Genomic DNA, 13,794 nt, shown 5'->3' with positions numbered 1-13,794 from the left:
TATAGGAGACCATAAGTCTGAGTGGACATCCATGACATGCGGAGTCCCACAAGGATCCATTCTTGCACCACTCCTGTTTAACCTGTATATGCTGCCACTGAGCCAAATAATGAAAAAGAACAATATTGCTTACCACAGCTATGCTGATGACACCCAGCTCTACTTAGCACTATCACCTAATGACTACAGCCCCATTGACTCCCTGTGCAAATGCATTGATGAAGTTAACAACTGGATGTGCCAAAACTATCTTCAGTTAAACAAAGACAAAACCGAAATCACTACATTTGGAAACAAAGATGAAATTCTCAAGGTGAACGCATATCTTGAGGCTAAAGGCCTGATAACAAAAAATCAAGTCAGGAATCTTGGAGTGATTTTGGAGTCAGACCTGAGTTTCAGTAGTCATGTCAAAGCAATAACTAAAACAGCAAAATATATAGATATAATCATACAGAACGCTGCTGCCAGAATTCTGAGCAGAACCAGAAAATATGACCATATCACACCAGTCCTCAGGTCTTTACACTGGCTTCCAGTTACATCTAGGATCGATTTTAAAGTACTATTACTTGTTTATAAATCACTCAATGAGCTAGGACCTCAATACATCGCAGATATGATGATTAAATACAAACCCAACAGATCACTCAGATCAGCAGGATCAAATCAGTTATGATTACCAAGAGTTCACTCAAAGCAAGGAGAGTCTGCTTTTAGCTATTATGCCAGCCGTAGTTGGAACCGGCTTCCTGAACAGATCAGATGTGCTCCAACAGTAGCCACATTCAAATCCAGACTCAAAACACATCTGTTCAGCTGAGCATTTACTGAATGAGCTCTGAGCACTGTACGTCCGACTGATTGCTCCCTATCTATGCATCATTTTTTTATTCTTTTATAACTGTTTTAGTTTACCTTTGTTCTTATCTTTGGTTATTGTTATTTTATATATACACTCACCTAAAGGATTATTAGGAACACCTGTTCAATTTCTCATTAATGCAATTATCTAATCAACCAATCACATGGCAGTTGCTTCAGTGCATTTAGGGGTGTGGTCCTGGTCAAGACAATCTCCTGAACTCCAAACTGAATGTCAGAATGGGAAAGAAAGGGGATTTAAGCCGTTTTGAGCGTGGCATGGTTGTTGTTGCCAGACGGGCCGGTCTGAGTATTTCACAATCTGCTCAGTTACTGGGATTTTCACACACAACCATTAATAGGGTTTACAAAGAATGGTGTGAAAAGGGAAGAGCATCCAGTATGCGGCAGTCCTGTGGGAGAAAATGCCTTGTTGATGCTCGAGGTCAGAGGAGAATATTCCAACTGATTCAAGCTGATAGAAGAGCATCTTTGACTGAAATAACCACTCGTTACTGTACTAAAATGGCCGCCACAGTCACCAGATCTTAACCCAATAGAGCATCTTTGGGATGTGGTGGAACGGGAGATTTGTGCCCTAGATGTGCATCCCACATGCTCTCCTATCAATATGGGCCAACATTTCTAAAGAATGCTTTCAGCAGCTTGTTGATCAAGGCTACGTAGAATTAAGGCAGTTCTGAAGGCGAAAGGGGATCAAACACAGTATTCGTATGGTGTTCCTAAAAATACTTTAGGTGAGTGTATATATCATCATTTTATTCTTTTTAATTCTCTTTGCAACTGTATATTTCTATTTCTTATGCATCGGTTGATTATTATTTTTGGTTTGGGCTGTCTAACTGGAAGAGATTGGAAAAGGAGAGCAGTGTGCTTCGCTTCTTTCTGCTTGTGGTAGCAGAGTGTAAAGAAGCGAACTCAAGAAAGGGGAGGCCCTGCGGGGCATCGGTAACGTCCCCTACAGGAGGCCATCTTGGACCGACTTGTAAGGTCCAGGAGACATTGTGAACCTGCTCCATCTCTTCCATCTCAGACAGGGGAACCAGAATTTAGAATAAGGCAGATAGGGATCTGTTTCTCACCATTATATTTTAATTGTATTATTATTATTTTCTCTTTACAACCATATTAATTGTCCTTGTTTTTATTTTATTTTTTTACACATGGTATTCTTATTTCTTATGCATATGTTATCACTATTTTAATTAATTTCTATGTAAAGCACTTTGAATTGCCATTGTGTATGAAATGTGCTATACAAATAAAACTGCCTTGCCTTGTCTACAGATGTGCTAATTTGCATTAATACCCCAACAGATCTAAACATTGGGTACAGCGTTTTTAAAACATTCAGAGATTCAGTCAGTCATTAATTCAAGGTCCACTCAACTGTCAACTTTCGGATGAGATACACTTGATTATTCATTAATAAATCATACCTGGTGATCAACTACAATTTATTGGGAACATCTGGGTGTGTGTTGAGCTGTTTTAAAACTATTTTTGGTGAAATGATGTCAAGTTTAGGATTAGAGAATAGTTTCATTAGATAGCTAACACGGCAATCAGCACCAAATAACTTGTTAGCTGTCTTAAGATATGGATACATGGATTGTTGTAGGAATTACACAGCCATGTAGGCTATTTAATTCAAGTCATTAATCTCAAGTAAGGGATAATGTATAGCGAGGCAGTTGTTATAGCAAATATTAACCCCTTCAGTCTGATTCAAGACCCCTCCATGACCGACTGAATCTCTGAATGTTTTAAAAACACTGTACGCAATGTTTAGATCTGTTGTGGTATTTATTCAAATTAGCACATCTGTAATTAGATTATACACCGTTTGTCCATTTTAACAAAACAAAAAAACTTGTAATACAGGTTAAACGTTTTACCCTATTCATGTGAGAAAAATAATGAATAGACGTATGAATATGTTATATTTGGGTCTTTTTCTGAAATTTCCCCTAATGGGATTCTTCTGGGCTTTTTTTTCTTTCTTACTCAGGACATATTGAGGATACAAAATCAGTTGAGTTTGATTCTGTTGCAATTTGTTCACCCTTGTTTCCTTAAATGCCTGGACTAGTAGGCTATGTGCTTGCTTCAATAAAAATTTATACAGTTATGATGAAGCTAACTAGTTACTAGCTAGCTAGTTATTAGTTATCTAACATTAAAAACATGTTTCTATTTAATAAGAAAGTCATTCGAACCTCAAAGTGTTAACCTGTCACCTCTGACCTTTAACAGCTGTCACAGCTCCTGGTGCAGATGGGATGTGTTGTTGCAGGAACTGATTTGCTATAGGCTACTCCTGACTGGTCGAAATCTCATGCTACTTAGGACAAATGTAATGTACAGCAGTAGCTGCACTGCTTAAATACAAAATTAAAGTTTTTGAAGGAAAATATAATTAAAAAGTCACTCTGATGACATCATTTTTTATGTGAAATGTGCATTTTTACCCCCAGTTGTCATAGTATGGGGAAATATTTTGTTTTTTTAAACCTGAAACCAATTTTATTGGATTCCCTGACCCCAAAAATGTACACTTTGACACCAAATTTGTCATTATAGCGATAACAGAAGCAAAGATATGGGCTCTAGTGTATTTTCGGCACATTGTCGGCCATTTTAAAAAAAAACCTGTTTATTTTTGACAAAAATTGTGATCTCACTTGTGTCTTAGGATAAATTTATTTGTATGACCCTAAGGTACTTCCATACCAAAGGGGACCTTTGCATCATGACTTGAAGTCAAAGGCCTATTTTTTGGGCTTAACCTCCCTACTAAAAATACGCATAATCTTTACTCTATTTAATTTGATGTAAGTCTAAACTCGTGAATGAAATATGACATTGATCCAGAGATCAGGTATGGAGAAGAGTGCTAGCTAAACTGAATTGTGAACCATATGATTATAAATGTCCAAAATAACAATTTCACTGTTCAACTTCAATTATAACATATTCTATTACAATTTAAAACTGCAGTCAATATCTTTTTTTGGTTAAAAATTATCCAAAATAAAGTATATAACCAGCCAGTGTTCAAAACAATCTCCTTACTTTAATCTCCTTACTTTAGCCCAATTCATCATGGTAAGCCTGTAATAATGCTTTATAATTTGAGCGGTACTGGTAGACAGGGCCGTAGCCATCTTTTCAGAAGTGAGGGGGACAGAAATGTCGTAATACCTTTTTTTTTTTTTTTTTGTCCGATATAATTTATCGCATCTCTTGCTTTTAAATCGGTAAGATATCAAATACACTGCTGAAAAATAACCACTAATCTATATATTTTTTCTTCTTTATTATATGCCAATTTTATGATTGGTTTATATAATACAAACACTTGTGCATTAATCCTCCATAGAGTTTATACAATGTAATATATATATATATATATATATATATATATATATATATATATATATATATATATATATATATATATATATATATATATATATATATACACACACACACACACATGCTCTGCATTTATTTAATTAAAAATGCTGTGAAAAACTTAATACAGTAAAATATTGATGCTTTGATCACAGAAATAATTTACACTAGGCCTACTATATATTCAAAAAGAAAAAAAGCTGTTTTAAGTTGTAATAATATTTCACAATATTACTGCTTAAACTGTATTTTTGATTAAATAAATGCAGCCTTGGTGAGCAGAAGATACTAAACATTAAAAAAGCTGCATTATTCATATGATACTATATTGTCAATAATTAGCCTATTAAGATGACTTGAAAAAACACGCATAAAGCATTTTGTCACAATCGTCTGATTGTCATCGTCACGTATCATCATCGTAGCGATTGTTTTCCTTCAGCTTCAGCTCCAGCGTGACAGGGTTACTTCTATGAATCCGCATTTGGACTTTCTGTGTGAGAGTGCCCTCCTCATATTTAGATTTGAATAAAATGACAGGTCATGCATAAATTATTTTTTGGTCTCTGAATTTAAATCTTGATGTATTCACTTTGGTTTCTATGTGAATACAAACACTTCCCCGTTACCTCAAGAAGCGCGCTATCAACCGAGGCTAGAGAAAGCTGTTTTAGCATCCCTGGTAACCATGCTGTTAACTTGCCCGCCCCCGCGCAGGGAACGCCGGTTCGAATCCTGCTCTGAGCAGGTCGACTAGGATCGGGGAGACCCAGTAAAAGTGTAGGGGACGAAAATACATTTTATTAAAAGTGAGGGGGATGCCCCCCCGTCCCCCACGTAATCTACGCCCATGCTGGTAGCTTTCTGCAGGAAATTCTCCTGTCGTTTTTGTGTTCATTACATCACGTTTGTCTACATAAAGGAGGAGTCTGGGGCTGGGCTAGTAGACTATATCGTTTGTGAGGATGCTGCAGGTGGCGGATCATTTATAGCCTTTTCTCACAGCTGCTAGAATAATTAAATGTATCATTTTGATGGCAGATTGTAATCCAGAAAGGTCCAAACGACAGTCATCAGTGACAACTGGGGTGTCACCCGTTGTCAAAAACAATAGACTTCAGACTGCGGAGTGGCAGAAAAAAATATTTGTATTTAAAAGAAAACCAGATCTTAGGAACATTAATTAGCTTTTTGGTATGAAAGAACAATTTCTTTATATGAACTTGGAATGGTAGGACAATTAGAGATTAGACTGTACAGTAATTTAAATCTACAGTTAACGCTAATGCACACTAAATACACACAGTCATGCAATGTTGATGTTGCTAACAATAACAATTTGAGAACAGAGTATAAGAATAATAATTTGCACTTGTTTGATATGAGCTAAGCGATCAAGCAGACACGTTACTTTTCGGGAGAAAATTATTATTTGGGTCTTACTTTCAAGTCATAGAATCTGTGTTTTTGAAGTACAGTATCCACACCGGTGCGGTGACTGACAACCACACATACTCCTCAAAACACTAGATTCATCCGAGCTGAGAAGCCGGCCGATGCATAACCCACGTAAAGATGATAATTCTGCAAATAACTGCAATTGCAGGTTTCAAACAGAGATACAGACAAAGAGGCAGAACTTACAGACTAACAATTTTAAAAAAGCAAATATTTCTATTTTAATATATTTAAAAAATATAATTTTTTTCATTTGATGGCAAAGTTGATTTTTCAGCATCATTACTCCAGTCTTCAGTGTCACATGATCCTTCCGAAATCTTTTAATATGCTGATTTGTTGCTCAATAAACATTTCTTATTATTATTTCTGCCATGAGAACTCTCGGGATAGTTTGTAAAACATTTTATTAACCCAAATAGAAAATACATACTGCTGCTGGCGCTGTGGTTTCTGCTACTACTGCTGAGCAAATACGACAGATAATTACTAGAGAGAGAGGTAGACCCTCTGTAGCATAATCTAAGCAAGTGGTGCTCGGGAGGCTAGAGTAAGAATTTTTGGTTGTCATTGTTACAGTGTAATTATATTTATGTACTGAGCAATATTAATTAACAACTTGTACTTACTATAGGGTTTGTGTATTAATGTTTGGTTGAGGGTTGGGTACATGTAATTATGCACAATTTACCATGGTAAGTACATGTAACATGTAACAATGAGACTTAAATGTGTTCCAAACATAATGACAAAAACACAAAAAGACATAATGTGTTCCAGAATTTTCATAGCATGCATTCGTTTGGCTGGTTATAAAGAGAAATAGTAATGATATGTGAAATTGATTAGCTGAGAACATTACATTGAACGAATGCAAATAGTGTTTCATGGCTGGACTATTCATTATTGTGGAAACCGTGATGCATTTTTTTTCAGGATTCTTTGATTAATGGAAAGTTCAAAAGAACAGCATTTATTATTATTATAAATATTTTTGCTGTCACTTGAGTAAAAGTTTACATTTATTTAAAAGAAACCCAAACTTTTGAACAGAGGTGAATCTTATTTTACACCCCCACTGTAACATTGTGTTTAGTTATTTGTATGTTCATAAAGGCTATTGTTGCTCTCTGTATGAATACACTTTTATTTGTATCTTATTTTTTCTCATCAGATCTTTGAGTATGAGCGCTGTGACCTGAAGCAAAACTTGGAGGCCCGTAAATGTAGTCGGATGGTAGCAATTGAGAGCACCAGGAAAATTGAAGAGGTTTGTTCCATCTGACTCTACTGGCCTGTCCCTCACTTTAGTTATGTTTCTATATAATAAAATCGTGAGCGTTTATGCATTTATGTGTCTTTGTGGTTTTTTTTTAGAACGTGCAAATCGACGAGTCACGAAAGTACTCTCAGGTGGCCCCTCAGCTAATGAGCATGACGCTTCTCCCAGGGGAGGAGAAAGAGGTGGAGATGGAAGTGTTTGAACCAACACATGGCCCTCTGGATCTCTACATCCTCATGGACTTCTCAAACTCTATGTCTGATGATCTGGACAACCTGAAGAGAATGGGAGAACAGCTGGGTGAGTGAGGAATGGTGGAGTAACAGTAAACTTTGTAATTCAGGCTATTTGTGTCATTTTAGTTACAGTGGATCAAAAACTCACAAAGCTGGCAATTTTCATATATTAAAATGTATTATATAATATTAAATTGTTAAAACATTACTTATGTATTGTGATTTTTTTGTTTATACATTTCAACATTAACATTGTTAATCTAATTTGCTTAATGGCTGCTTGTTTAAATGACGCTTCCTCTGAAAACATATTCCAGAGCAAATATATCAATCAATTGATCAATCAATCAATAAATTTGAAATGCATTAAATGTTTTTATCTTAAAAATCCACATATATACTATTAATAATATTTCATGCATCACCCCTTGCATTGTTTGAACTAGGCTAACTATACAGTTTAGGCTAGCTATGCATGAATGCATGAAATCTGAACTTTTGACTCTGAATAAATAAATGAATAGAATGAATACTACCAGGTGTGGTCATAATCAAAGGAACCATCATAATACTAAAATCTTTATAATTTTAATAATTTAATCATTTTTATGCTGCCACATGATAAGGCCTATTGTAAGTTAACATCTCGACTATCATGCTATGCTGTGATTGTATTTTTTTTTTTTTTTTACATTTACATTTTTTACATTCGTTTAAAAAAAAATGTTTTATCTTGAGCCATGAGTATCGCATTATTTAAATGGTGGGTCAAGTTAAAAGCATTTCAACTCCCTATTCGAATCCGTTTCGTTTTTGAACGCATATTCCTGAAGTAAACTATGATTCGTGTGCCACACTCATAAATACAAATTTGTTTGTTCCCTTTCAGTCGGTCACGTTCGACGTACGTCAGAACTGAACCGACGAATGGGCTCTCTAAAGTAAGATCCCATTCGTCGGTTCAGTTCTGACGTACGTCTCCGTTCCCTCCTTCAGGGAACGAGGGTTACATACGTAACCGAGACGTTTTTGCAACTTTTTGATTTTTATTCATTGTCTCGACTCCTTACAGCTACGATTGTTGGCAACCTCTCTGCTGATTACACCATCGGATTTGGCAAGTTTGTGGACAAAGTCACTGAGCCTCAGACAGACATGAGGCCAGCCAAGTAAGAACAATACACTGTTACAGCACCACACAGTTTCAATTTATCTGCATATGTTCCTTATGTATATGTTTTCCCTCTTATAGATTAGCTGAGCCATGGACCAACAGTGACCCTCCGTTTTCATTCCGTAACGTCATCACTCTCACCAAGAACATCACCTTCTTCAGACAGAAGCTCCAGGGAGAGCGCATATCTGGCAACCTGGATGCCCCTGAGGGGGGTTTTGATGCCATCTTACAGACTGCTGTCTGCCAGGTATTGACATGTTGGTAGATGGAAGTAGAAAATACACTTAAATGCCTTGCTTGGCATTTACAGTACTGTAATTGAATAGCTTGCTTCTTACTGGTACAGTATAACAGTTTCTTCTTTTCACAGCAACAGATTGGCTGGAGGGAACACAGCACCCACTTGCTTGTCTTCTCCACTGAATCGGCTTTTCATTATGAGGCAGATGGTGCCAACGTGCTAGCGGGCATCTTGGACCGTAATGATGAGCAATGCCATCTGACTCCAGACGGAAAGTACACACATGACGTTCTTCAAGACTACCCATCTATACCGACCCTAGTGCGACTTCTGGTGAAACATAACATCATCCCAATCTTCGCTATTACCAACCATTCATACTCATACTATGAGGTGTGTGTGTGCTTTTAAATACGCAAAAAAAATTCAGTAACCCCAATATAAATAAATTGAATATTTTGAAACTGTGATAAAAACTTTTATGTGAATCAAGTGTGATGCTTTCCTTTGTGTGGCCATGTATGTAGAAACTGCATGAATACTTCCCTATTGCCGAGCTGGGACAGTTACAGGAAGATTCCTCCAACATCTTGAACATTTTAGAAAAAGCTTTTGAGGTAAATACATTTTCATACCAAATACATTGCTGGGATTTCTTTTCAAATGTGATGTAACTCTTCTTAATTTTTTTAAACAGAATATTCGTTCCAAGATTAGCATTCGTGCAGAGGACAGACCAAAGGCAGTGGAAGCCAAGATTCTGTCTCAGTCTGGCACTTTTTCTGAATATGGCAATTTCAAAATCACACCAGGACAAATTGTGAGTTTTTACATTAGTTTAAATGGACAACTACAACTGTAGTATTGCACACACTTTTTTTATTTTCAAAAGTGGGAAAATAATGAAGGAAAAAATAAAAATGAATATAAATAAAATCATAATCCAGTTTGGGCCAGTAGTTAAAATTTATTTCATGCCCTTATGACAATTCAATCCCTTCTTTCCGTGAGCCTGCTTTGCTCTGATTGGCCAAATGGCCCAGTCTGCTACGATTGGTCTACCCCTTACAGCGCGTGTCATAAGTTAACACTCATTATCATAACTGAACTACAGCTCCATCCGGAGGCTTTCTCCTCAGTCCTCAGCGATTGTATACACTGTAAAGACAGGAACTATGAAGTAAATGTTACCATATCAATCCGAGCACGAGTCCATTGGAAGAAAACAAGTCTTGGTCCATCCTTAATCTATACTTAAAGTAGTAAGAACGACAGCCAATCTGCATTAATAGACACAGTTTTAGGTAATAGTGGCCCACAGCTGATTAGCAGAAGTATTTCAGTAACACAGTAGTAACGTGAGTTAGCTGGAAACTTACACATTATAAAACACAAAACTTCGGATTTTGAACACCCAGGTGAAAAATATATACATCAATATTTATTCATACTTACAGGTTGTGATTCTGAGCAAGTTGGTCCAAATAAACTGAGTACTGACCCAATGTTCAAGAGCAAGCATTTTGCAAATCCCGCATTGACCTCCGAGATTTGAGAAACAGTCGTCAGTAAAATGACATTTGAGGGCTGGTCAAGTTTTTCATGAACAGACAACATTTAACATAGACAGATGTTATGCACATGTATTTTTTTGTGATATAGAACCATAACGCAGTAGGATTCTAATTACAGACGACTCGTTTAGGCTAATTACAGTCGACTCTTTCTTTTGGGAGACAATTATTTTATTTATCGTGCTCTTTTGATTTTACAACTTTGTAGAACATTTACATTTACAAACAGCTATATAACACTGTATGAAAGGAAATATTCAAAAAACATAATATGGGCACTTTAAAATATGAAAACCTTGCCATGAAGAGACTGATTCAAATTTCTCTCTGTTTCTAGGGTAAATTTAAAGTCCGTCTGAAGGCTCTTACTCAGGTGGGAGAGGATCATGTGTGTAAGGCCAACCAGGCTGACCGGATGGGAACCTTGAGAGTCAAACCCACAACCTTTAGCGCCGCACTCAGAATCAATGCTGAAGTGCTCTGTCATGCATGTGACTGTGAAAAGGTGAGGTTTGCCATCTTTTTTTAAAAAAATGTCTCTTGTTCTATGTATTTATTTCACATCTTACACTTTTTGTTTTTACTTAAACATCAGACCCCCGTTAAAAATGCTGTCCGCTGTACTGGCCATGGAGATCTTGTCTGTGGGAAATGCCAGTGTTCTGAAGGATGGTATGATGGAAATTCCTTTGACATTTTTGGTGTATACATATTTTGACATCATATATGAAGCATTCCATAACCCCACCTCTTTTCTATGCTCTGCTCCTTATAGGCTAGGCCCTTTCTGTAACTGTTCAGTGGGAGCCTCCACAGGCTCTGACATGTGCATCGAACCTGGGAAGACCGAGCCATGCTCAGGCAGAGGAGACTGCATGTGTGGGACCTGTGTGTGCTATAACCCAAACCAGTTTGAAGGACCCTTCTGCCAGTTTGACAAATCTCAGTGTCAGAGATTTGGTGGATTTCTCTGTAATGGTTAGTCTTTTTTTATTAATGAAAAAAATATATATATATTACATATTTCTATGGCTGCCTCTGACTAGATTTTTCTAGTCAACTAGTAATCCTTCATTTAGACGATTAATTGACTAATCACATAATTGACTAATCGTCTAATAAAATTTTTGGTTGCATTAAGCAGAATTATGGGTCAGACTAGGGGTGTCCCCGACTAAGGATTTACACATTCGAATCAGAATTTTCGAATCTCTCTATGGTCAACCGATAGTCGAATCATCTGTGTGTGTGTGAACCATAGACCAGAAAAAAATGGTAAACGGTATAAACAGGTTGGGAAGGGCAGGACACTAGTCAGCAGGAGGCTAAGACTATTTTTACTTTACTTTACACATGGCACACAGCCACCACTTTTAATAAAGTGATCAAAACTAGGCTACACTACACATTCGTAAATGAACCGTTATCTCATAACATTTAAAAGCCGCGATCAAAACAGAACATCACACATATATATAAAAGAACATTTTGATAAATAAACCTAAAAAAAATACCTGCCTAGAGAGGAAAAGAACACTTTGAGTATGTTTATATGCACATTCTTAAGCCGATTGTGCCTAAAGGGGGTCGCACACCGGACTGAAGCTCAGCGCCGTGTCTCCGGTATCTCATACCAGGCAGAAGGGAACATTATATATGTGCGAGCTCAATTTTGAATCGACTCCTGACAGAAGAGCTGCACGATGAGTGTATCTTGTAGCACAGGGTGAAATCAGTACATTCACGATTTGAGGGAAATATACATTTAATCGCCGAGGACAGGCGTTGAATGCCGCCCTAGGTGTATATGTGTTCGAATTTTAAAGGCGCGACGCGTCCGGTGCGAAGCTCAGTGCCCTTAAAGGGGCGATCGTTCAGCGCCGCGACACGTCTTTATAAGACTAATATTGAGCAGCCCCTTATTGCCAAAATGGTATACTCCTAGCCTAGTATACTCCTCGTTTCATAACACCCGCGAAGATTCAACCGTGAGATCAGTGGTCGAATCCGGTCCTGCATATCGATGCATCGAATCTTCGACTATTCGGGGTCACCCCTAGGTCAGACCTGGATATATCTCAAAAATTTGTTTGAGAAAATAAAGAAAAACAGTACATTTGAAAATGATGTACGTGCCTTAATGTGTTTTCATACATACCATTTCGAGGTTTGTGATCTTTCACCTTTGTTTGTGACAACAGAACGTGGAAGCTGCAGTATGGGCAGATGTGTGTGTACACCAGGCTGGTCGGGAGATGCATGTGAATGTCCCATTAGCAACGACTCATGCCTGGACAGCAGAGGGGTAAAGCCCACAATAATATTTCACAATATTACAAAATTTTTACCATATTTTTTTGTCAAATAAATGCAGTTTTGGTAAACATAAGTGACTTCTTTAAAATCTTACTGACCCCAAGCTTTTGAATGGTAGTCTACATACTATTTTAAATTTCACTTGATATATGTGTGATATTTGTCAATATACATATTTATTTCTAAATATTACTTATTTTTTAAATACTGTTCTCTGGATTATTGGACTCAAATTGGTCACTCACAACATTCTGTGGTCAAATATTTTGATATAATGAAGAACATCTTCAGGGTGATACAAGATCATGCTGTTTGGGTTTGTTTGTTTTGTAATATTAACCTGCTGATTTTACATAATTGTTTATGATTACATTTATGAACATTGTTTTTACACCTGAAGCACTTAAAATTATATTTAAAAAAAATCTAAATAAAAACTGAAAGTTTATAATAGTATTGTACCCTACAAATTAAAATATTTAAATGTATTGTATATTTTATTATACATATCTTTTTAAAATGTAGTACTTATTAAATGTAATTAGTGCCATTTATTACGCACCCAACAGACAATTCATTGATCACATTCAATTAACTACTTCAAACTGAAACTTAAATTTTTTTTCACAATCTGTTCACAATCTAAATCATAGTATAGTTGAACAAAACCAGAAAGAGACCGGATTTTGCTCATAACTTGATTTTGATAAATATGTAGTATTTTGCCTTTTTGTAAGGGAAAAGGCAATATAGATGATCATGACGGTGTTGGCCAAAATTTCGATATCAATGCATCATTAACTATATTACAAATATCACAGGTGAACACAGCTCTGTGTATATAAATATTTTTTTCTCTTTTGTAGGGAATTTGCAATGACCGTGGTGTGTGTAAATGTGGTCGTTGTGAGTGTGAACACTCTGGACTTCCACTGAGCCCCACTTGTGAAGCGAACTTCCAGGTACGACTGTGATGTCTGTGAATGTGTGTCTGTCCATCTGTATTTCTTTTCTATGCATGTTAATAAGTACTATTAGTTAACAAATGTCCTTGTACCAACCGTCTCTCATAATACAGCAACAATTGGGTATGTGTGAGGCCAAGAGGAGCTGTGTTCAGTGCCAGGCCTGGAGCACTGGTGAGAGAAAAGGACGGAAATGCGATGAGTGCCCATTTAAAATCATCTTGGTGGAAGAGCTTGAAGAAG

The 13,794-nt window shown here is 36.8% G+C and overlaps 1 protein-coding gene across 6 annotated transcripts in view; it reads left to right on the top strand.

The window, feature by feature from the left end:
* Window positions 1-13,794, top strand: part of itgb4 (integrin, beta 4) — a 44,396-nt gene that overhangs the window by 11,764 nt on the left and 18,838 nt on the right. For all 6 annotated transcript variants that reach the window (XM_067414222.1, XM_067414223.1, XM_067414224.1 and 3 more), the window contains 13 exons: window positions 6,935-7,030; window positions 7,138-7,342; window positions 8,351-8,447; window positions 8,531-8,702; window positions 8,826-9,089; window positions 9,224-9,313; window positions 9,394-9,516; window positions 10,608-10,775; window positions 10,866-10,942; window positions 11,046-11,248; window positions 12,472-12,575; window positions 13,453-13,548; window positions 13,665-13,794. In XM_067414222.1, the coding sequence (XP_067270323.1) occupies window positions 6,935-7,030; window positions 7,138-7,342; window positions 8,351-8,447; window positions 8,531-8,702; window positions 8,826-9,089; window positions 9,224-9,313; window positions 9,394-9,516; window positions 10,608-10,775; window positions 10,866-10,942; window positions 11,046-11,248; window positions 12,472-12,575; window positions 13,453-13,548; window positions 13,665-13,794 (1,825 nt within the window). The remainder of the gene's footprint in view (window positions 1-6,934; window positions 7,031-7,137; window positions 7,343-8,350; window positions 8,448-8,530; window positions 8,703-8,825; window positions 9,090-9,223; window positions 9,314-9,393; window positions 9,517-10,607; window positions 10,776-10,865; window positions 10,943-11,045; window positions 11,249-12,471; window positions 12,576-13,452; window positions 13,549-13,664) is intronic.

Source organism: Pseudorasbora parva, chromosome 13 (genome assembly GCF_024679245.1).
Source record: "Pseudorasbora parva isolate DD20220531a chromosome 13, ASM2467924v1, whole genome shotgun sequence".
Lineage (NCBI taxonomy): Eukaryota > Metazoa > Chordata > Actinopteri > Cypriniformes > Gobionidae > Pseudorasbora > Pseudorasbora parva.
The sequence above is the reverse complement of the archived record's forward strand: the minus strand, read 5'-3'. Positions and strand labels throughout refer to the sequence as shown.